The sequence below is a fragment of the Eupeodes corollae genome, chromosome 3, assembly GCF_945859685.1.
Source record: "Eupeodes corollae chromosome 3, idEupCoro1.1, whole genome shotgun sequence".
Lineage (NCBI taxonomy): Eukaryota > Metazoa > Arthropoda > Insecta > Diptera > Syrphidae > Eupeodes > Eupeodes corollae.
In genome coordinates, this window is record NC_079149.1 from 86,350,084 (window position 1) to 86,376,269 (window position 26,186).

The 26,186-nt window shown below is 33.9% G+C and overlaps 1 protein-coding gene across 2 annotated transcripts in view; it reads left to right on the forward strand.

Annotated features, from left to right (window-relative positions):
- The window catches only part of LOC129949088 (GMP synthase [glutamine-hydrolyzing]), a 59,538-nt gene that overhangs the window by 15,443 nt on the left and 17,909 nt on the right, over nucleotides 1-26,186 (forward strand). The window contains exons 1-3 of one of the 2 annotated variants that reach the window (XM_056060323.1): nucleotides 10,011-10,841; nucleotides 22,263-22,373; nucleotides 22,445-22,749. In XM_056060323.1, the coding sequence (XP_055916298.1) occupies nucleotides 10,809-10,841; nucleotides 22,263-22,373; nucleotides 22,445-22,749 (449 nt within the window). In that variant the 5' untranslated portion in view covers nucleotides 10,011-10,808. Of the gene's footprint in view, nucleotides 1-10,010; nucleotides 10,842-22,262; nucleotides 22,374-22,444; nucleotides 22,750-26,186 lie in introns of those variants that run through there. The other variant, XM_056060324.1, reaches the window with a different exon arrangement.

Below are 26,186 nucleotides of genomic sequence, written 5' to 3' on the forward strand. Positions count from 1 at the left end.
ATCTGATACTGGAACTGGACTTGCAATTGTTTCGGAAGCAGGAAATATTCTATACAGTGCAAGATTACCTAACTACTGTTCAATCTTTTCCACTGAGGCGTACGCAATCCTGAAAGCGACCGAAATAGCAAATACAATACCGAAAAACATTGTTATTTGCTCTGATAGCCTTTCTACACTGAAGGCAATCAACAGAATCCAAAACTGTTCCTTAATCATTACCAATATCCGTAACAATATCCTCAAGAACAAACACAAAATTATGCTACTATGGGTTCCAGGACACTCAGGAATCAAAGGAAACGAGTTCGCAGACACTGCTTCCAAAACCGCTTCAGAGCAATCGCATATACTTTCAATCCCTCCGACAAAAAAAGACTTCCTCAACGTGATCAACACTTACTGGGATAGTATAAGAATTGAAGAATGGAAAACATACGTTCACCACTATTCGTTCATCAACCCAAAGGGTGAGCCAGCCATATATCCTACAGAAACGACAACCATCATGAACAAATGCTTTCTCCGCTTACGCCTCGGACACACACAATTAACCCACTGCTATCTCCTCCAAAAGGAAAACACTCCAATCTGTCATCTCTGCCAATCCAATCACATCCTATCAATAAAACATCTTACTTCCGAATGCTCTAAAGTTAATTATATATGTTCATCACTTTTCAATAAAAAATTAATAGACCTTCTGGCAACAACTACAATCGAAAACATTAAAAACGTATATAAACTATTACTTATACTCAATATAGACTCTATTATCTGAATTAAACTTTGTAAATCCATATGCACGGGGCTGTCAAAGACTGGTTACCTTCGATTGTACTCCAATCGCTGGTCTTCGAGCCTTTGACAGCCCCATGCATTGTATCTATCCTAAAATATTAATTATAAATTGATCCCTAATTTCCAGCCGAAAGTCTCTGGTAGCTAGTGCTGTTAATTCCTTATATTATAATGTAAATTTATTTTATATTTTAATAAATAATAATAATAATAATAATAATTTCAATTTATTACGGGCTTGCACACTCCAAAATACAATATGGTTTATCTAGCTGGGGTGGTTCATATGCTACTACTTTAAGACCCTTGTTGATCGCTCAAAAACATCTAATTAGAATAATTTGCAACAAAAATCGATTAAGTGAAAGTTGGGCTTTGGATTTGGGAATTCTAAGTTTTAAATATTAATTTTAATATAGAAAGGTACTTGTAATTTTGTTTTATTAAATTAAAAAATTGATCATGCCAAGTAAATTTTCCAGTAGTTAACAATAATATAATAACTACATGACAACACTCAAAAAATTACCACGTGTGTTGTTTCAACAAGAAACTACTTCATCAGTTGTTTACAATAAATACAACTTGTATGAATAAATTAAAATAGCTGGCTCAAACATGTCATTGTACTGTTTTAGTTTTGTTTTTAATTGAAACGGCTTTTTGACTCTTCTATAGAGAATATTTAACACATATGTACGTCTTATAAGCTTACGTACAACAAACATTTCAATGATGATAACCATCTATCTCTTTGCTAATATGTTTATTATAAATAAGCTAAAACTAAAATTTCATTCAAATAAAGTTTTATGTTATGTAAATTATTGTGTGAACAAATTACAAAATTTATTGCTCAATTCTGAAAATTTACTTGAGTTACAATTTCAAACATTTGATATTTAAAAATAGAAATTTGTTTTCATATTCTTTTATTTTTAAACATTTTTAATTTAATTAAAATTTCGTGCGTACGTCGAAAGTTATGAAAGGTCAAAGGCGGTGAAAATTGCTTTTACGCTTATCTCTTTTTCTATAGCACTAATATTGTTAATACATATTATCTATAATTTCAAGCGTTCTATTTGATTTAATTTAATTTTTTCATACGATCAATCGTTTTGGAAATAGAGGGCATAAGTTGCTCAGCGTTAAATAATTAATATTAAACATTTTAAGTACACTGTGTCCTACATTTCACTTTCACTCGAAATTAAATCGATTGAAATATAAATTGGAGTTCTGAAATTGACTTTTTTCGATTTAATTTTTTTTCGAACTTAAAATGAAGTGAATTTACGTGTTGTACATTTCGATTTTTGGGATTTTCAAGTGTTTTGAATTCGACAAGAGGAATTCAACTTCTATAATTTCTACTTTGTATTTGAAGGAGGGGACATTGCATTTAAAATGATTTTTCAACCTTCTCTATACCAAAAACAACATTCTTTTAAAAACTATCAAGACACTGCTTATCGCAAATCTGCAGCAAATGAGCATCAACACAGTGAAAATAAAAACACTAATATTTAACATTTTTTTATTAAAAAGCACAGAACAAGTATGCGATTTATTTTTGCTGCTTTAATTGCACTTCAAGATATTGAAAAGTATTCGAAGTTATAAAATCCATCAAATGTAGTCCCGCCCAGATATAATACACTTATGCCAGCGTTTTTTCCAATCTTTGAAGCACTGTTGATATTCACTTTATGATATGTCCTTGAGCATTCATAGCAATTCGGCCTTTATTTCTTCGATCGAGGAAAAACACTGTCATTTCATGGGTCTCTTCCACTTTGGAAACAGGAAAAAGTCACATGGAGCCATATCTAGTGAATATGGAGGTTAGGGCATGACTACGGTATTGTTTTTGCCCAACAAATTACGAACAAGCAGAGACGAGTGAGTAGGTGCGTTATCGTAGTGAAAAAGCCATGATTTCTATAAATCTGAGCGTTTTATTCGGATTGCTTCACGCAATCGTCGCATAACTTCAAGGTAAAACTCCTTATTAACCGTACGACCTTCTGCCAAGATCTCTTGATGCACTATGCCATTATAATCCAAGAAAACAGTAAGCAAAACCTTCACATTTGATCGAAATTAACATGCTGTTTTCGTTGGTGACGTTGAATGCTTCCAGGTGGACGATTGTGCTTTGGTTTCGATATCATAACCGTACACCCATGTTTCATCACCAGTTATGACCGTTTCAAGCAAACTTGAATCGTCGTTGACGTCATTTAACAGTTCCTGAGCGATGTTCATGCGATTATTTTTTTGGTCACACATTGTTTAAACAAGCAAAAATCGCCGAGCTCATAAAAACACGTCGGACCTGAGCAACTACCGCAGACAAAGTAAAGATTGAATATAGCTGAAAATTGCATCATACTTTAGGGACATGTATACCAACACAATACAAAACAAATGTTGACATTCGGACTCTCCAGACCAGCGAAATTTAAAAATTCCGAGTTCTTTTTAAACACACCTCGTAAGAACCCTGAAAACAAGTTCACTTGATTTTCAATTCAGATTTAGATTTCATTTCACTGGAACCTAGTCTATTTCTCATTGATAACTTTGTGAATTCGGTCAAGAATATGATTAAAGAGTACTTAAGTTTTCTTAGCTCTTGGTCTTAAACATGACTTGACCGTTTGCAGGTTCAATCAAAGAGGTCAAATTTTGTCAGTATTGCACTTGTGAATTTGCTATGATTGATCAGCCAAATTCCTTACTTACTGTCTATAATTTTACATACATTATGTTATACTGAGCGCTATACAAGTTTTCTTCTTTTGTTGATCTTTGATTTAAAAGAAACTGCCCAAGGACTTTTTGCATATAAAATATACAACTAAAACGATAAACGATAGGGGGATCATTCAGGAAAACGCAACATAACGTCGTTCGGTGAGATCAACAATAATAATTTCTTTCACAATGAATTCAAACGCAATTGTTTTGTTCAGCGTCTATAATATTGATTGCAGTTTGTGATCGAATTTGTACATTTCAGGAAGTCTTAAAATATTGTTATAATATAATATATCAATAATTACATGAATTATATTGTGTTTGGATACCATTAGGTCCAACAAGTTGTTAAGGTTCGGGCCTGTTTACAAATTATCATAAGTTTACCCTACTGCAGTTTGCAAATTAAATGCATACTATGTAACCAACATCAGGTCGATAGTTCTACTTCGACTAATGATTTGGCACAGCCTATTCCTACTACTTTCTCTTCTGCAGATGAAGATATTCTCGTGCAATCATGTTAAAAACGCAGAAAGTGTATCTAACAAACAAAAAAAAGTCGAAGAAAAGAAGCCGAGAAAACTCTGAACTTGCTAGAAATTCTACCCCACCATCAAAAAGAACAAATGTTAACATCAACCCAATACAAGTTTACCCTAAGATCGATTCTAGATATTGATCAAATCAGCGCAGTTGGTGTGAACCCAGTCACTTAAATGTTTTAGTTTACTTTAGGATCTTTAATTGGTCACTATCCCTAGATAGGGGCGTTGACGCAAGCGCTGTTATGATCACAAGTTTAATTCTTCTGGGAATGAGATCTTTTATCCCGCACATGGTTAAAACCATCAGACAAAAGGAAAACACATGGTTTGATACTAGCTGTACAGAAGTTATAATGGTCAAAGAAGTAAGTTTCCGTTGCTATAAAGCCAACCCTTCTGAGGAAAGCCGGAAAAAGCAAAAAATACTGCAATGTCCCAAAGGCAGTACAAATTGTTGGTAATTTGTAAAAAAAACATGAGGAATTCTTTCTCTTCCTCGGTTCCTACGCTCGTTGTAGATAACACTCCTTTTGTTAGCTCTTTAGAGAAAGCTGATCTCTTTCACTCCTTTTGTTAGCTCTTTAGTTAAAGCTGATCTCTTTGCTAGACAGTTCGCTGCCAGTGAGTGTTATGATTCCGCCTGTACTTGAGCGAGTTAGTGATTCTATGGGACCAATCTTTTTTCGCACTCGTACTGTGGCAATAGTCCTTAGAGATCATCTCAACGAACAGTGGAGCAAGTCTTTACATCGCTTTGGAGAAAGTAAGATTATTGCACTTGATATGTGAAAAGCATTCGATAGGGTTTGGCATCAGGCTCTTTTATCGCAAATGCGCGCTTTCGGTTGGCATGAATCCCTGCTTCATTGGATTAGTAATTACCTTTCGGATCGTTCAATACAATGAGTATTGGATGGATTTAAATCTGAAAACCATAAAATAAATGCTGGTGTGCTTCAGGGCTCTGTTCTCTCTCCAACACTCTTTCTCAATTTTATTAATGATCTCCTGTCTGCAATCTAATCCAATACATTCTTCTTCCGATGTGGAACTGCAACGACAAAATATTAAATTCCGACCTAAACAGCATCGTACAATGGGAATTAAAAAACCGCGAGGAATTTTGCTTCGAAAACCCAATGCTGTCTTGCCGTTATCCATATATGGCACTTCCACCTTTTGTGGAATGATCACATACGCGATGTCGCCAAAAATGCCGCAAGGTGTTTGGGTTTCCTTAGGCGATGCAAGAAATATATATATGTATATATTAAGCCTCTTGGATAGTATTGAACGTAGAGCATTTAAATTGATAGTTGATAATATCATCATAAGTTCATTTACTTCGCTTCAACATCATCGTAAGGTTTCTTGTCTGACCCTTTTTTACCGTTATTTTAACGGTTTATGCTCTAGTGAAATAGCCAGTTGCATTCCTCCCCTTAAACAGTTTAATCCTAATACTCGCGCTTCTATAAATGCTCATCAGTATACTCTCGAGTCCAACTTCGGCCGCACTGTCAAATACAGAGATTCGTTCTTTAGCCGTACTACGCGAATGGCTAATGTGGAATGCCTTACCACACTGTGTTTTTCCTAACCATTGCAATATTTAGTAATTCAAAACCAATGTGCACCGACATCTCCTTTTAAACCCTCTCTCCTTTTCTTTTTGCTCACACTTTGTCTTCATAATAAGGGTAGTAGTATCCCCTTGAATGTGTGCTACTGCTAATAATAAAAAAAATGTTTAGCATTTATTATGTCTCCAACCGAAATTTTGCTTCTTGAGGGTCTCAAAGCATAATAGTCAATTTAACAATGTCGTAGTAATACTGCACAAAATGAGTTCCTCTATAAACTTTTCATCATAAGCGAATCTGTCAATGTCCGTGAATTAATTAAGCGGTAAAGAAAAGTATCGATTGCTACAATAAAAACTGCCAAGAGGGTACTAATTATAATCCTTTATTTGCCTATTTCGGACCCAGTGGTAATCTTTACAATGCGTTGGTTCAACCAACGCTTTCATTGAAAAAAAGCCATTTCGAAATTTGCTTACTGGTACTGTCACGACTGCTGTAAGGTCTCTGTATCTCAACTAACTTTTAAAATGTCTTCTTTTAAGGCTGACATTTTAAAACTTTCTAAAGATTTTAAAAAGCTACTGAAGTCTGTTACTGTTACTCTGTCTTTGCATAATTGCCATGTTCGTCCTCATCTTGAATATGCTTCGCAGGTATGGACTCCCTATTATGAAATTCATAGAAACCATTGAATCAATTCAAAATAATTTCATTCGCTTTGCCCTAAAAGGTCTTCCTTGGGAAGATCCCTATGATCTGCCTCCCTATGAACATCGTATTCTGCATCTTCAAATGCAATCTCGCCATCAAAGGCGTGTTAATAATGACTTAGTATTTTTTCATCAACTCATTAATGGTGAAATTGATGCACCTTGTTTGCTATCTTGTGTACATTTGAATTACCGAGGCGGAACTCATCACCTACGTTCTTTTGATTTTATACATATTGACTTCCATAGAACTAACTATGGGCAAAATGGAGCTTTAAGTCAAATGAGCATTTTATATAACTCTTCATCGATGGATTTAAATTTAAATAAGGTGGGATTAAAATCATTGTTTAGAACCAGTGCTCTACTATCGTAAACGTTCTCATTTTATTTTTTTGTTTGTAATAGTTAAATGTTAATTATGTTTTGTATTATATAAGCTTACTACTTTCTGAAAATTGTTAAATAAATTTCTTTATAAAAACTATATTTGTTCAATGGAATCTAAACTTAAAAACAATAGCAAGTATTTTTGGACTTTTATTAAAAATAAAAAAATAATAATGGAATTCCAAAGTGTATGGAGTATTTGGGATATACGTACACTGACCTACCTAACATTTGCAATAATTTTGCCAAATTTTTCAAATCTAATTATTTAGTTTCAAATAGCAATAATGCTTTCTCTTTGGCACCATCTAATAATACGGTTAACATTGGTCAGTTAAGTTTTAACATAAGTGAGGTTGAGAAAGTTTTATTGAGCTTGAATGACGATAACAATGCTGGTCCAGACGAAATTCCTCCCATTATTTTAAAGAGTTGTGCGCCTTCCCAGTCTCGAATACTTTGTTTTATTTTTAACAGATCACTTGAGAAAGGTGTATTTCTTTCCGAATGGAAAACATCTTTTATAACTCCTATCCATAAAAGTGGTCCAAAACAGGACATATCCAACTACCGCCCGATTTGCAAGTTATCCGTAATACCAAAACTTTTTGAAAAAATTGTTTGCCATAAACTTTCGTTTTTATTAAAAGAGACTATATCCCCATTTCAACACGGATTTGTATCCGGTAGATCAACTTCTACAAATCTTACAATTTTCTCCAACTTGGTTTTAAATAATCTAAAAAGGATTTTGCCAAAGCATTTGACAGAGTTCACCATAAAATTTTGATTCATAAACTGGAAAAACTAGGTATACATTCTAACTTGTTAAATTGGTTGAGTTCATATCTTACAGGACGCATTCAATATGTCCGTATTGATTCGATCGTCTCAAGTCCAATAGATGTTTCCTCGGGTGTTCCCCAAGGTAGCCATCTTGGACCACTTTTGTTTCTTATATTCATAAATGATCTTCCTGATTTTCTCTTACATTCCTTTTCCTTAATGTTTGCCGATGATCTCAAATTTCTGAAATGCATTAAAGATCCGGTAGACTGTGTGCTTCTTCAAAAAGATCTTCAAAGCTTATCAACTTGGTGTAAAATCAACAAATTAAACCTCAACATCTCTAAATGTCAATGTTTTTCATTTTCCCGCCGATCTTCTCCTTTTGTATATGATTATCATATTGAGAACAAAGTTCTCGATAGAGTCTCAGCCAAAAAAGATCTGGGAGTGATTTTTGACTCTAAATTCAGCTTCAGTAATCATTTAGAATTCATAGTTAACAAGGCCAACTCTATGCTTGGATTTGTTGTCCGCAACTCTAAAGGTCTAACTGATCCCTATACCTTAAAAACGCTTTACATTGCTTATGTTAAATCAGTTCTGGAGTACTGCTGTGTGGTATGGAATCCGTTTTACAAAACTCATTCTGTTAGAATTGAAAAAATTCAAAGAAAATTTACAAGAATAGTTATTTATAAACTTAGATGGAACGCTGATGTTATGCCACCCTATAATACTCGGTGTCAACTTCTTGGCATTCAGACCTTAGAAAATCGCCGCAAAATATATTCTATAATGTTCATTAAAGATATTTTATCCTTTCATCTTGACTGTCCGTTTTTATTGTCTCTTATAAATTAACATGCTCCAACTCGAGTGCTTAGAAATCGTTGTTTATTCCATTAGGTATTTCATAGAGTAAATTATGCTGTTAACGAGCCAATATCTCGCTGTGTCAGAGAAATTAACCAAATATCTGATTTTATTGATTTTAATTTTCATTTGAGTAGAGATGCATTTAAAAATGTGCTCAGCTTATTCTTTCTGGTTAATTGACTAAAATTTATGTTAAGACAAATTTTGTATTTCTATAGTCTGTAAGAGTTATTATAATCTCTAATTGATGATAAATAAATATGTAAATAAAAATTCTGAAGTGTAAAAAAAACATGATTGTAGTATCCGTGGCGTCGCGATACTGTTTGCTTGCGAGGAATTGTCAAATCCTCTAAGAGTGATTCTTGACATGAAAAATGCGTTGTCAAATTAGTCGTTCACCATATTAATTATAGGTCCCCTTCATCTCACAGGAATGGTTGATAGTTGACCGTGGTATGGACATTTGCACCCTTTAATTTATAAAGACTAAGATTGAACGCTAGATTCTTTGCTAGGCAGTCATATAACCATGCGCAAACATCAACATCACAAGATAGTACTTTGATGTGAAAAAGATCGTATGAGCAGTAACAAAATTATTGGCGTAGGTTTCTTTTTTAACTATTTAGCTTTTTAACTTTTACCGATCTCGAAAGCCATCGCTTTTGAAGAAAAGTTCTAGACGTACACAATCTAATAAAACCCCGATGTTACCTGATTTGTCCTAAATAGATCAGCTTACTTTCCATAAAGCACTGAAATAGAAAAACACTTATGAGTTGATTGTGGGTGGTTTACAATATTTAAAATATATTTGAGCGTCAAATCCTTCTCTTTTTGGGACAAACAAGTCTGGTAACCTTTCAACCCACTAGAGCAGGTGCATAACACAAATACAAACTAAGGATAAACTATATTATGCACGTTTTATACTCCGAAAAGTTGTTGCGCAGTTGATAGACTCTCTGTGTGAACATTTCTCTGACACGTTATTCTGCAAGTCGTCAGTCGATTGGATATTATTGTTTTTTTTTTTAGTGTTTTATGTTTGCCCTGCATAGTTTAATTACCTTTCCCCAACTTTGTAAAAATCAAATAAAATAATAAAACCAAAACCACCACCAACAGTGATGGTAAAAAAATTCCAAGTAGGTCATACAAAATACAAATTTGTTTGGCAATCATCCGTCGTCGGTTGTCGTCGTCTTTATCGTCCTTTGAAATGTTTTTTTTTTTGTTTTTGTTAAAAATAAAAAATATAAATTAAATAAAATGGCATTAAAATCAAAATCATCGGAGAAGCTTGTTCCTATTGGGTTCATGAAAACAGAGTGCACAGGAAAATGTAAATATGGAATGTGTGAATAGAAACGAAACTTACCCCGTTTTGATTGCTTTTTGCTGCACTCTTGACTCTCACTCTCTCTCTCAGTCTTGATTTTGGCAGTTCTTGTGTCGTTTTTGTAGGAACATCGCACCCGGACCGGACAGCAGGAGCCACTAACTAAAGAACGATATCTCATCTTCATGACCATCGTCAACAAATCATTGTCATCTTGCTCGTCGTCGTCGTTGTCATCGAAATCACAACCTTAGTTCGAGTAGTAGTCGTTTTTTTTTCCTTCGTTGTCTTCGTCGTCGTCGTTGTCGTCTTCGCTGTCGTTTTTGTCACCGAGGCTGTTATTTTTGTTTAATTTTTATTTTTCGTCGTGGGCGATGATGTGAATTTTTGAGCAAAGAACATTTTTAATATAAATGTTCTCTTTTACGTAGTTCGCGGAAAATTCTTCTTAACCTTACTTAATTTGTTGTTCTGCTTCGCTATTTCTGTGATTCTACTTTCTGTGATTAAATTTAATTCCAAATTTTCTTTTACATACAAATATTGGAATCAAATAATTATGAAAATCAAATAACCGCAGTATATGTTCTAGTTTTAAAATTCCCATGCGTCCTCAAGTTTTGCAACAAAAAGAAAAGTTATTTAATATCTTTTGGTTATCGTTAAACATTAGTACCTATAATTTTATATGCACTATGTACATGTAAAAAACTGACACTGACTGCATAGTGTTGTAGATGGTTCTCTTTTTTATTTAACGTTAAGTTCTGGTGCTACTCTGTACATAGTTGACTTTGGTTTTTGTTTTGTTTACCACACACCGCCTGCTGAGTGAAAGAAGACACAACCAGCCATTATCAATCAACTAACCACAGTCAATCCCTATAAGTGCAATTATATTAATGTCTAAGTTTCTAACTTAAATAATTTTGTATGTACACAATTTGCGAACAAAATACAAAGAATCGAAGATTCTTCAATTGGAGTTATTTCTTGGATGTTGCTACGAGCTTTCTTCCGTGTACTGCCGGTTTGTAAAACAATAATCTTAATAAAATTAAAGTTAATTTTGAAATTCACATCGGTATGTTTTTTTTTTGTTGTAAATTAAGTGCTTCCTTATATCTTTGAGTGTTTGCTATGATTTGTATGCATTGGTATGATGTTGAAATTATTGACTTGATGAGGAAGTGGAAGAAGGTAAGAAGAATAGTCGAGGCGCCCCATCGACTGCTCATTTGACAGCTGGCCTGTTGGCTGACATTATTTTTTTATTCTTCAGCTTTTACTTTTTATTTGCTGAGAAAATACTGCATACTGCGACAAGAAGGAGGAGGAGAGAGGAGTGGAGTGGCATAGGAGTGGTAGTTGCAGCACAATCTAACAAGGAGAAATTTATAAAAAGAACCTTAATGTATTTTGATGAATTGTTTTGTGGGTTGTTTTTTTGTGTTTGTTTGTTGTTTGTTTCAGTGGTTATGATTCTAGTGCTGCTCCTCATGATGCAGTTGTGCAGCAGGTTGTGTTAATCATAGAATACTGGGTGCTATGTGCTAGGAGGAGTTGGAAATGTTTTGATTTGAAATTCATTTATTCAAAGGATATATCTCTCTTATCTATAGAATATTTCAGCTTGGATGAACGCTATGGTGTCATCTTTATTGTGGGATGTGTTGTTTTCTATTAGTAAGAGTCTCGAGTTGTGATGGGGTTATATTTTATTAATTTTATTACAACCAATCTCTGTGATATAATATTTGTGTTACTTATATTTTGAGGGTTTAAGATTAAACTTTAAGAAAGTTAGGACTATGGTAATGAGTTTTTAGTTTAAACTCTTTCAAACTTTGTTATTTAATTTAATTAGAGAATCATTAAAAACTATTAACGTTTTTTGCCTTCAATTTTACATAAGTTATTTAGGGAACTTCCTGAAATGTTATTATGTTACATGAGAGAAACAAAAATTCTGATAATAAAGGGTTAGGAAAATCCGGATGACACTTGCATGGACCCATAACTTTATCACCATTAAAAAATAGTTTTTTTGACAAATTAAAAAGTTTAGTCTTTAAAAAAAACTTAAAAAGATATTGATTTTTTTTTATTAAACCGTAGACCTATGTTAAAAAAGCGACTAAACTTACGTTGGTGGATACTTATCGAGCCCCAAATAATGTAAAATGAAAATTTTACTTTTTAAATTTACATATACGTTTTGAAAACATTTGATAAAATCATTTAGGTTATGTTTGTTTTGCAAACAACATATTAATCATCAAAACGATTATCATTAACGATATCGTCAATAATTTGCTTCACGTAGCTTTATCACTATCGTCTCGTTCAATCGTTTTCAGTATAAGTTCGTTGAGTATATTCCAAATCTAATATATAAAATTCTGTTGTCACAGTGTTAGTTGCCATACTCCTCCGATACGGCTTAACCAATTTCAATGAAATTTTGCATATGTAGGTCTGAGAATAGGTTATATTTATATATTATTTTTTATATTCGTAAGTGCTATTGTTTAATTGCATCAACATCGTACACGGTGCAACGATCTTACGATAGTATTGAGTGACGCTATGTACATTGATTGCTATTGAGGATCTTTGCCTTATCATTGCCAAATTAACACTCAGTCATTTCGGTATGCATTCACAAAATCTAAATGCATCTGAATTTATAAACACTGAAATGAATCAATACTGTAGAAATGGCACTAAAGAACCATTTATGACCGCACCATGCTCTCAATTTTGGCAGGACAAGGTGGTTTCTTTTTTGTTCGAGGTGGAACTGGGGAGTTATTCCATAATTTCCGAAACGATAATCGTCAAAACGATTATCATTAACGATATCGTCAATAATTTGCTTCACGTAACTTTATCACTATCGTCTCGTCAATCGTTTTCAGTATATTTCAAATACTCTATACATACTATGGCTGAAATGTCAAAATGAACTCAACGAAATATAATGTTTGTTCGATAGTTTGAAAATGTTATTAAACTTGGTTTTTCTCTTTTTGGAATTTTTGAAAATTTGAAAAAAAATTTTCAACTATTTTGTGATGTTTATTGTTATTGTTACTTTTTGTGTTTTTATTTTTTGCCGCCGCGCCAACGATAAAATAATAATATCAAAATGTTTGATTCATGTCTGATGTTTTTGTACATCAGCTGCAATAATAAACCCAATTCTGTCCAAGGGAAGGAATACAAGATTCCATTTTATTCACAATGATCATAACTTGGCTTCAGAAATATTTTTTGTTTCCAAAACTACTTTGGATTAGTGCTTTGTGCAAGAGGGATACTTAAATCGTTGCCTGTCGAATACTAATGTTCCTCAGCCCGTTTCAGTTTCAATAGTTACAGCAAATTTTAATATTGAAGGTATATACATTATGTATGTAGAACGACAACCGTCTGGCTTATTTGTTGTTTATAACATCATAAAGTTGTCTTTTGCAATTCCAAAACTACAAGTGTTTTATTTATTTAACAACAATAAAGAGAGATTACTAATGTTTTGTATATAAAAAATGCTTACATATGGGTTAGAATAGATAGAAGGTCCCAATCATCTCTTAATTTTCTTCGTAACCGAATTCATTGTATTTTTTTGAGTTTTTTATTTAATTTTGTAACAAAACTAAACTGTACCGAAACTTTTTTGCTTCAATTTGCTTAGTTATAAATGAAAATTAATAGCGGACGATACTTAGCTATCGTGCTAACGCTATTCAAAACGATATCACTTTGACGATTATCGTCTTACGTGAAGTAAAACTATCGTCAAAACGCTATCGTTTGACGATAATCGTTTTACGGAATGACCCCCTGCTGAACATGTTATCTTTGACTCCCAGATCATGAAGAAATTTCTTATAACTTTATTTGCTTTACAAAGCCTGATATCCTTGATTGATTTGCTTACAAACGATGAAGGCATTCAATGCCGAAAAATGACCACGATATTGGTGACCGTTTCAAACTGAATACCGAAACCTTTTTATCGGCATTGTCAACACACCTTTAGTTTTGTTGTAGTATTGAATGATTTTCAGGCATATTCTTTATTTTTTTTTGTTTGCTGATATACGAGACCTATGTCGTGGTAGCAGTAAATACAAACGTTGATTGAAATAATGGTTGTTTTTTCTTCATATACTACTTTTATTTTTTTCTTTCCGTGCCAAACATAGTCAAATTCTTTTGGAGTAATTTCTGACCAAATTCATATGGGGTGAAAAAGTTGTACTAAATGATGTTTAAGCGTTTCAGCCCTTCGCTAAATTTAATACTACAACATTTTCGGAACGGGTTCTAGCGATTGAAATCACAAACATAAACAAACTGTTAATTTTCAATTGAAACCAAGTTCTGTTAAATTATATATATGGAAATAGTTTATTTGAACTAAACAGTTGAACAATTTGAATAAGAATAATAATTAGTTTGAGAAAATAATAAATTGAGTAATTAGGAAAGAAATGAAGATATGTTAAAATTAAGTAAAGTGAAAATATTCAAAGTATAAATTGTATTAAGTTGTTATTTCTAACACTCCTCTTCAACTTAATAACATTTAAGTTTGTGAATTCTTGATGAAAATACTTTTACTAACGCAATTAAGCTTGTCACGAAGTTTGATGAACTGGAGCTTTGGAAGTGGTTTTGTAAGGATATCTGCTATTTGATTTTTTGTATTGATGTATTTTATAGTGAACATTTGTTTTTCATACAAATCACGAACGAAGTTATATTTAATATCAACATGCTTAAGTCTTTTATGCTCCCACTTAGAGAGTAGATGAATTACTGATTGATTGTCCTCGAATATCAAAGGTAAAACGTCGTCGCTGATAATTTGTATTTCTTCTAAAAAGTTTTTAATCCAAATTAATTCGGCTGTTGCTGGTGCTAAAGCAACATATTCAGCTTCAGTTGAAGAGAGTGAAACTGAAGTTTGTCTTTTGGTAGTCCAAGAGATGACATTACCGAAGGTCTTGACAAAAAAACCAGATGTTGATTTGCGATCCTTTTCACTTCCAAAATCTGCATCGACGTAACATGTCAAGGGTGCGTCTTCTTCTTCTTCTTTTATAAACTGTAAGCCAAAGTCGATGGTTCCTTTTATGTATCGCAGTATCCTTTTGAGACCTTTCCAACGCATTTCATTTTGTTCGTGCTGATATCTACTAAAGTAATTTACAGCTATACTTAAGTCGGGTCTTGTAGCTAACATCCCGAACATTAAACATCCAACGAGTTCACGGTAAGGTTTTGTATCTTGAATTTTGTCGACTTCGTTAGAAGAGATAAAGGTGGTTTCCATAGGTATATCCGTAGGGTTCGAGTCTTGCATATTAAAACGATCAAGAATTCTTTTAAAATAGATTTGTTGATTCAAATGAAGGCCTCTGTTGGTGCGCTCGATGCTTATTCCTAAGAATGTTTTTGGCGTTCCCAAATCCTTCATGTCAAATTTTTCTTTGAGAGCATTCTTTATTTCGTTCAGTTTTGCTTCATTATTCCCCGCAAGTAACATGTCGTCAACATAAAGAAGAAGAAAAATTCGAATCTGTTCAGAATTTATCATATAAAAACATTTGTCGAGTTCTGATCGTTTAAAGTTGATTTCTGTTAAGAAGCTGTCAATCGTTTTGTTCCATGCTCGAGGTGCTTGCTTCAAACCGTAGAGAGCTTTCTTAAGTTTACAAACCGAGCCATTTTTGCTTTCAAAACCATCTGGAATTTTCATAAATACGTCCTCTTCAAGCTCACCGTGCAAAAATGCGTTTTTGACATCCATATGACAAGTTAAGATATCTTCCTTTACGATAATAGACAAAAGAATTCTTAGAGTTGTTAGTCTAGCAACTGGAGCGTAGGTTTCTTTGTAGTCGTATCCTTCTCTCTGAGCACAGCCTTTAACAACTAATCTTGCCTTATACCTTTCAACGTTTCCGTTTTCATCTCTTTTCAGACGAAAAACCCATTTATTATTTATTAATCGTGTGTGCTTGGGAGTGTTGCAAAGCTCCCATGTTTTGTTTTTAAGCAAAGCTGACATTTCTTCATTTACCGCTTGAAACCATTCTTCTTTATCGTTTCTAGAATTAATTTCATCATAAGATTCTGGTACGTCTTCTATAAATGATTCAGCATGAAAGGCCATAATTGCGTAATCTTCTAGATATCTTGGCGTGCTGGTAATTCTATTAGATCGACGAGGCTGATCCAATGTTTTTTCAATTTGTTCGTTGTCATTTCTAACTTGAGTTTCAGTTCCACTTTCAGAGTCTTGTATATTTTGTTTTTCTAATTCAGTTTGTTCGTCATATTCTAAAATTTCATTTTCCGTTGCAGTCCAATTATTACTACTGTTACAAGTTTCGAAGGAAAATTTCGTTTCATCGAATACAACGTCATGGCCAAGAATAATTTTATGATTTAGTGGGTCCCAAAGTTTGTAGCCGTTGGGGCAATAACCAACAAAAAAACATTTTTTGGATCGAGAATCAAATTTACTTTGCAGGAGTTGCTTTGGAATCTTCAAATATGCAACACAACCAAAAATCTTGATTTTCGAATATTTTATTTTTTCGCCGAACCACAGTTCGGCTGGAATTTTATTTTTAAGTGATGATGTTGGACTTCTGTTTATTAAGTAAACGGCTGTTTGAACAGCTTCAGACCAAAGAGTTTTGCCGAGTTTGCAGTTGAGCATCATGCATCTTGCTTTATCGAGGATGGTCCGATTCATCCGCTCGGCTACTCCATTCTGTTGGGGTGTATATCTTATTGTGAATTCAAATTGAATACCCTTTTGTTCGAAAAAATCTTTTATCTCTCTTGAAATATATTCACTGCCATTATCGCACCGAAAACGACTTAACTTCAAATTAAAATGAGCTGTTGCCATGGCCTCGAAAATTTTAAAATATTTGAAAACTTCTGTTTTTGACTTCATAGGATAGCTAACTGTGAGATGTGTGTAGTCGTCGATTAATGTAATTATGTATTTCATTTCGTTATAAGATACGGGGTTTATAGGACCTATGACATCACTATGTATAAGTTGCAGTGGTCGTGATGTTTTGTTTCTTTCTTGATTATGTGGTAAACTACTTTGCTTACCTTCAATACAAATACCACATGTCTCTTTGGAAAAACTTAAAACATCTATATTTATTTCGTTCGTATGGTTTTGAAGTTTCTTGATGTCATCAGCGTTGAGATGACCCATTCTCTTATGCCAAATTTCATAGCTACTGTCATTTGCGCTCAGAAGAGCCGTGGAGGTTTTTCGGAAAGTTATTTGGTACAATCCAGTTGGACTTCGATGTGCAATTGCAACTGTTCGATTATTCTTGGAAATCACTCCGCATCCATTTTCAAATTTTATGCAATAACCGTTCATTTCTAATTTTCTTACCGAAAGAAGATTGTATTCGAGGTTCGGAACAGAAAGAACATTTTTTACGGTAATCAAATGTTCTTTATCGTTAACGAAGCTTGACAATTGAATGTCTCCAACTTTATCTGCTGTTAAATAAGTTCCAGATTTTGCAACTTTTATTTTGGTCGGTTCATGAATTTTTTTAATGTTTGATAGAGAGATGTTGCTATTCACCAGGTGTTCCGATGCACCTGAGTCCAGAAAACAGTGTACGTGATGATCGAAATCATCTGCAATTGATGCCGAAAAGCAATAACCGTCTTCATTGCTTTGACTAATATTTTCTGTGACTAAATGGGCCGAATTTTGATTTTTGTATTTTAAGTCGTTCGCTCTCTTTCTACAAACTGCTATTTTGTGGCCAACTTTTCCACAATAATTGCATTTGAATGGAAAACGACCTTGTGCTTCGTTCATAAACTTATTTTGATGTGAAACAAACGCTGTTGAAGACACAGGTTCTTCTCGTTTTAGTTTTTGCGAGTCAAGCTGTTTCGATTCTTCATCTTGCAATCTATTCTTTACAAAAGATATAGTAAGAGACTCACCTGAGAGAGTTTCAATTGCTGTAACTACATTGTTGAATTCCGATGGCATAGTAAGTAGCAGGTGACATACAATATCGAGTTCTTCTACCTTTGCTCCTGTTGATCTCAATTCGCGAATAAGTTTGTCAAAACTAACGAAATGGTTTGCAAGAGTATCATTTCTTGGATTAAATTTTATGCTGAGAAGAGATTTTCTAATTAATAGTTGACTGGCAATTCCTTTTCGTTCAAATGTATCACATAGAGTCTTCCATACATCGAATGCTGTTTCTTTATCTTTTGCGTACTCTAAGTGACTGTCAGCCAATTTTTGAACTAGTTGAGATTTGCATTTTCGGTCTTTCTTCTTATGAGCAGCTAATTCTTTCCCTTTTTGAAGGCGAAAAGCTTCTGTGTCTTCGGTTTGAAATTTAACTTTTTCTTGATAAGGTTCACTGGTATATTCAAGTAGCTCTAATTCGTCCAATAATGTTTCTATACGGAATTTCCAATTATTAAACCCAGTTCCATCAAAAAGTGGAATTTTGAATTTTTCTCCGTCGTCATTCATCATGAGCTGGAAATGTATATACGTATACTCTGAGTAGTTCTCTAAAATTTCTTATTTAAATTTTGGGTCCTGGGCCCATAACCTGTTAATTTTCAATTGAAACCAAGTTCTGTTAAATTATATATATGGAAATAGTTTATTTGAACTAAACAGTTGAACAATTTGAATAAGAATAATAATTAGTTTGAGAAAATAATAAATTGAGTAATTAGGAAAGAAATGAAAATATGTTAAAATTAAGTAAAGTGAAAATATTCAAAGTATAAATTGTATTAAGTTGTTATTTCTAACACAAACACATAAACCCAACAAATAAAGTTGGATACCAGATGGATTTAACGGTGTTGAACTCCAAATCATATTTGTTTTTAGATATGAAAAAAGGATCGCTACTCACTGGTTCTAGAGATGCTTCATCACTTTCACTGTCAGATTCACTTAACACAAAACCTTCATCGAGAGCAGTTTCGAATTCTAGCACAAATTTTTTGTCACTACAAAATAGATAGAAATAGGCCAACTACACCAATAATACTTGCGTATGCAATGAAAACACAAAGAAAGTTCCATAAAATATAACAGGCCGAAAACCACCAAATCTGACAAAAATGACTTAAATTAAAAAAAAGCACAGTCATCTTTAAAAAAAAAATATTAAAACAGTCCAATTTCAATGGATAATGTTTCAAGAAATAGGGTCATAAAAACCCAGCCAAATTTTAATAGTGATTTTTAAAATCGTTTAATTTTAAAAAAGATCGAAAACGACAACTGTTTAGTAGATTTCTTGATATGTTAAGGACTTAACAAATTGAAAATCGTGCCGTGATGGTTAGTTATAGTAGGAAAGTGATTCACAGTTCAAAGCGATTATCATTGACGATATCGTCAATAATTTGCTTCACGTAACTTTGTCACACTCATATCGTCTATCGTTTCCAGTATAAGACAACTAAAATATCAAAAGGAACTCAACGAAAGATAATGCTTGTTCGATAACTTGTCATTAAACTTGGTTTTTGTCTATGAAAAGATTTGAAAATTTGCAACAAATTGCTTCTTACCAAACTTACTGTGGTAAACGTTTTTTTTGAAAAACTTTGAACAAAACTATAATGGTTAAGATTATTTTACAAGTTGCAAAGAAAAAACAAAAATGCTTACACATATGTACTAGGTTGGAAGAGATAGAGGGTCCGATTTATCTCCTTATTGTCTCCATAACTATTTTCATTTTTAACTTCCATATTAATTGGTTTCCTTCTAATAGAAGGGGCTTTTTAAGGCATTTTTGATCGTAATTTCGTTTTTGTCATCACATATTCGATCACATGCATGTCAGATGACTGTGTCGGAGGAGTCAGGATGAACCAGGTCTCCATTCCTGACATAACATTCGGGTAATTGTCTTGATAGAATTGAATATTTGTACTTATTGGCAATTCGAATCAATTTAATTTTTAGAGTCCGACTGAAGCTTCGGCCTTAGGCTCGGCTCGGCCCGGCCGGAATTCGGCCAAAAAAACAACATTCGAAGAATCTGTTTATTATATCGAACATCGTACTAGGCGCCGGAAAAAAATTATGTTTTTGAAAAAATTGCAATCTTTTCTTCGGTAGGTATTCAAAAATTTCAAAACACACGTGTGTCGAACAAAATTTCAATTTTTGAATTTTTACCTGAGACCTTTAGCGCTTCGTTTGTAATTTGTTTTGTTAAATCGTGGTTTCGGTTTGGTTTGGGTTGTTTATTTTCTTTTTTCTTTATAATTACTAATTAGTTATTAGTTATTTTTATTTAATTTGCCTTATGTTTTTTAAGCAATACAATTTAATAAAAATATAATTATTATCCAATTGGAAAAGAAAATTCTTGACTTTTTTCAACCTTAGGCTTCGGTCGAAGATTTTCTTTCAGCCTAATAATTCGGCTTAGGCTTCGGCTTAGGTTTCGGCTGAAAATCGACGTTCGGTCGGACACTATTAATTGTTTTTTAATATTCAAGTACATAGTTTCGTCAACCGACTTTTAAATGAAATCTAAATTTTCCAATCTGGTATACAGTGCCTTGCATAAGTATAACCGCACCTGAAAAAAATGTGTTTTATAGAAAACTTAAAATAGGAGTGACTTCTACTATTTTTTTTATTGAGTTTTATTGATCAGTGAGATCAAGCAAATTGAGAAGAAAATGAAGTGCCGTTATTTATTAGGTTATTTTCAGTTATGAAAAAAGTTTAATCTTGATGTATATTGACTACAATTTGAGGAAAGAAACAAAGTTGGTTTCCAAGAGGAACTTTGGTGGTGGTTGCTTTATGGTTTGGGGGGTCTTCTGCGAGCGTGGTAAGGTTCCACTTGCCTTCACTTCTACTAGAATGAACTGTTCTGACTACACTTGGGTAATTGAGAAGAATTTAGTACCTTATTTAAGAAGATTTCCTCTAGTTGCGCATGTCTTACAGCAAGGTAATGCCCCAATTCATGTAAGTCGTCGAAGTTTGGATTGGTTCGGATCGAACAACATTAATTTGATGGAGTAGCCGTCACGTTCTCTAGATTGCAACCTAATCGAAAATCTTTGAAGAATTTTAACCCCAAAATGTATGGTTATAATAAGCAATTTGCTGGTGTTGCTGAGCTGCGAGAGGCAGTTGTGATAGAATGGAACTCTGTAGTAACCAAGGTGGCATCCGTTGGATACAACGGTGGGCAAATCCTCCGAGGGTCAACACCATCAACGACCCTCCCCTTCTATAGAGATCACTCTACCCAACCCATGAATGGTTCGGGTCTACATTTTTTTTTGAATTTGTTAAAAGATGGTATGAAGTCGTAACCCCCTCTAGTTCTGCGGTAGCAAGAATCCCCCCGTTCGTCGGCGAGCTAGTTCGTGCGTATGCAAGCATGCCAAGCCCCGGGAGCCTGTAGCCCGAGGTTGTAATGGTAGTAAGGAAAGGAGAGGTTTACACCCTAGTGGGTTTGTTACAACTCTCTAGACAAATCCAAAAAGAATCTAGTGAATAGTATGCAAAAAAGAATTTTTAGCTTATTGGAAAATAGAAGCAACAAAGTTGCATATTAGTTTTTTGTTAAAAATGGACTTAAAACAATGCATTTGCAATGCATTAAAATCTGTTTTTAATTTTTAAAGACCGAAGAGGAAATAACGGTACTTTATTTTCTAATCAATTTGTTTGATCAGTGATGCACCTCAATGAAAAAATAATAAGGGGTCACTCCTATTGTAGGTGTTCTCTAAAACGCATTTTTTCAGGTGCCAAATCAAATAATCGTTAAGGTGTTTTTTGAGCTGGAAATGATTGCACCTCATTAATATGTAGGACATAAACACTATTTCAAATCAGCTGTGCGTATTTTTTTTTAAATAAATAATAAAATAGTAATCATAAGAAATCATACAATATATAATTTTGATTAAAATATTTATAAATTATTATGGAGATAAACAGCAAAAATTATTTAAACTGTGAATAATATTTGAAGAAAAATCTCCTAGAACAAACAAACACACATACAAGGCTTTCTCTATTGGTTATCAATCAATGAAAAAGTTAGTTCTTGTGGTGACAATTATTATTTCGTAATCCTTATGTGGGCAATGTCAATTTTGAACTTTTTCTTTCAAATGTTTATATGTAGCTAAAAACAGTATGACATGGTCGCCTATTTAAAAAAAAAAACTGAATGAATTTAAAAATGGGATTAAGACACTAAAATTATTAATTAAATAGAAAAACCGCTTAATGTCGACTTAGACTAATATGTCACACTGTCATAGAAATGTATTTATATAACAAAACTGTTAAGATCCTTAAAGTACATATTTAAAGCATATATTTTTTTTATTTCTTCAGTGCTGCAACGAAAAAGAAATGAATTCTTCAAACAAATGTGTATCGTCAACGGAAAATGGTATTCATCATGATAAAGTAGCTATATTAGATGCTGGATCTCAATATGGGAAGGTAAATAGTTAAGTTACTATTTCATCAATTGCATTTTTATTAAACTTCTTTCTTATCGTTTTAAATTAAAGGTTATCGATAGAAAAGTGCGTGAATTACAAATCGAATCTGATATCCTCCCCTTGGACACAACAGCTGCAGAGCTTAAAGTCAATGGCTATCGAGGCATTATTATATCTGGTGGACCAGCATCAATTTATTGCGACGATGCGCCACGATACGATCCGGAAATATTCAAATCGAAAATTCCCATATTAGGTATTTGCTATGGCATGCAAATGATTAATAAGGAGTTCGGTGGTACAGTGCACAAAAAAGACATCCGAGAGGATGGTCAACAGAATATTGATATAGAAACATCATGTCCACTATTTAAGTAAGTATAAAAATAAAAATCTACCTTTTCTTAATGTGATTTTTGAAGGAAAAGAAAGAGATCTATCTATTAACTCAGATGATTTCCGATACAATCCTTCTAGAATAAAAATGCTTTGAACACTCCATTACCGTAAAGTAGCAGTTATTGGACTACACTTGGCATAACAATTCATAATTAAAGAAAAGCACATGAAGTACACTGTTTTTTTTAATTTGAGATTAAGATGTCCTGAATTAGAATCTCGCCCTTAAACTTTTCCATAACATCAATATGCTCCTTCAAAAATGCTTAAGACAGCCAAAAACGGTGTTTTTTTTATATTGTGCGCTCACTTATTTTTTAATGATTAATTAAAGTGCGAAGTGAAAAGGAGAATAGGATTAGAAAAGAGATACCGATGCACATTGGTTTAGAATAAGTGGAAAATATTGAGTCGTCAGGTAAAGCATTCCACATTCACGTAGTGCGGCTAAAGAAAGAGTCTCTGTACTTAACAGGACGTCCGAAATTGGGCTCAAGGGTAAACTGATGGGCATTCCTAGCAGTACGGGTATTACGGTTGAATTGTTTAAGGGGAGGAATGCAACTGCTTATTTCAATAGAGCATTTGTTTATAAAAGCAAATGTCTCGGTAAGAGAACGATCTCCAATCATTTTTAGAGTTCTTTTTTCAATTCTATCCAGAAGACTCAAGTACGTTTTGGAGCACCAGCCTAAATATGAGAGTTATACTCAAGATTTGGACGAATAAAAGCTTTGTAAATTATAGCCAGATCAGAAGGGGTAAATAACTTCTTGCATCGTCGAAGAAAACCTAAACACTTAACAGCATTTTTGGCGTTGTCAAATATGTTTTCACTTCACAACAAGTGGTTTGTTATGCACATACCTAGGACTGTAAGCTTTTCAATATCCTCGATGCAAGTACCACCCATCAAGATCAGAATTTAATGAGCTTATCATACGCTTCCGTTGGTAGTCCACATCCGAAAAACAAGGTTGAGAATCTAAAAACGAATATGAAAAGCAGAGGGTACTGTCATCAGCGAAACAATGTAGTGGGTTAGAAGTTTCAGACAAAAGATCATTTATTAATATAAGGAAGAGAGTCGGAGACAAAACGGAGCCCTAAGCAGTGGGCACACCAGACTTTATTTTGTGGATATCAGATCTGAACCCATCCCATACTACTTGAATTGTACGGTCCGAAAGGTAATTTCTAACCCAACAAAGAAGAGATTCATCAATACCAAGAGCACGCATTTTCCATAAGAGAGCTTGATGCCAAACTCTATCAAATGCGAAAGATGAATTTAGACCTATTTTCGGTGTATTACCATTTTTGTCGAACATTTTTGAAAGGATCCTTCCAAAGCAAAAAATGTCTTTTTATCTACAAACTCACCACTCAGCCCTTAACAATCTGGTTGTCGGAAGAAACAGCTGTATTACCGCACTTTTAAACGTTACTGATGACATTAGAAAAGCATTAGATAAAGACGAGGTTACGTTTCTAGTTTTGTTGAATTTTTAGAAGGCCTTTGATTCCGTTAATCATGTCAATCTATTTAGAAAATTTTAATTTTTCATCTAGTAAATTAATTTTTTCTTATCTAACTGATAGGAAGCAAGCAGTGCAAGTTGATAACACCCTATCAAATTTTTTGCCGAATGCCACTGGTGTACCACAAGGTTCCATACTGGGACCTCTCTTGGTTTCTGCTTATGTAAACAGCGTTACACACTTTAGTACGCACCATCGAATATTCCCTCCATCATAAAGAGTTCACTATGGTTGCTTTCCTTGACATCGAAGGTGCACATCTGCAATCACAGCTGCTCTAACATCTCTAAATGTAGAGAGTTCGCTTCAAAATTTAATTAATTTAAAACTTACTAGCAGAATAATTAACTCAAAACTGGGCAACTTTTCTGGTAGACGATTCGTTAGTAGTGGGTCACCGCAAGGTGGTGTTCTATCCCCTATCCTCTGCAACCTAGTGGTGAATGAAATCCTAACTAGTCTGGATGCGGAGGGCTTCAGAGTGATAGCCTATGCGAACGACGTTGCTATAGAAGTTTCAGGAAAGCATCTTAACATCCTAAAAGAACTCTTACAAAATGCCTTGGACAGACTAATACTTTGGGCTGATCGGTGTTGACTGGGTGTTAACCCACACAAAACCGATCTGGTCTTATTTACGAGGAGATACAAAATTCCATTTGTCAACCCTCCCTATATTAAAGGAATCCAATTAAAATTCTCAGACGAGGCTAAATACCTGGGTCTTGTCTTAGATAAAAACCTAAATTAGAAACGCAATGTACAGGAAAGAGTCAAAAAAGCCACTGTAGCTCAATTTTCTTGCAAACAAATAGCTGCAATCTCTGCTGTTCGCCTCAAAGCTTCGTCGCAGTGGACTAACAACAACATTGGCCACTCCGTAATTCTTAGGTATTTAGAATCAATTCCAAAGCACACAGACTACACTATCCCCCAACTGCAATTCGACAGAAATTTCCAGATTTCTATACCTCCCAGATCTTTTTGGGAGGATAGGACATTCTTGGAGGATGAGTCAATCCATTTTTCATAGATGGGTCAAAAACAAAAGAAGGGGTTGGTAGCGTGTTCCAGGCAGAACTTTTGGCGATAAAGCAGTCTTGTCCTGGCTTAAGGAAAACGTGATATCCTTATTTTCTCAGATAGCCAGGCCGCTATCAAATCTCTAGACTCTGTTTCTACAAACTCTATAACAGTCCATAACTGTTGATCATCTCTAATGGAGCTGGCACAAAAGTTTAATGCCGGGCCATAGAGACATTCTAGGTAAATGTAAGGCAGATGAACTCGCCAAGAACGGTACAGTACAACCCGTCCTACCACGTTTGGCACGTTCTGGCATACCAATCGCTACTTGTAAATTGTTTCTAATGCAGGACGCTGTGAGGAGGACAGGCACCAGGTGAAACAACATCACCACGTGTCAAGTCACAAAGAACATCTGGCCAACGCTGGATTTAAAACGTTCAAGGGGCTTGCTTCTGGCTCGAAATTATTACTTAGCAGAATTCTTGTTAAACGATCTAAATCATATCAGCATAATCAGCCTCTCACGTTTCGTAAGTGACTCAAACTGGTTCCATTGAGCTTAGGAGGAAGCCACAAGATTCATGTGGTATCACAATGGGTCATTAAACTGGCCTAAGTGTGTCATTTTTTTGTAAATTCGGTTAAGCTTTGGAACACTTTACCTCGTAGTATAAAACAAAAACTGAACGCAACAGGCATAAAAAGAGTACTTAGATCTCACTTTTCAATATGAACATTTGTATAAATTATTGAATTTTTGTATCTTTTGATAGTTTTAATAATTATATTTTTTTATTATTATCTCGGCTCAGACTTTTTGTAAAATTAGCTTACAGCTACT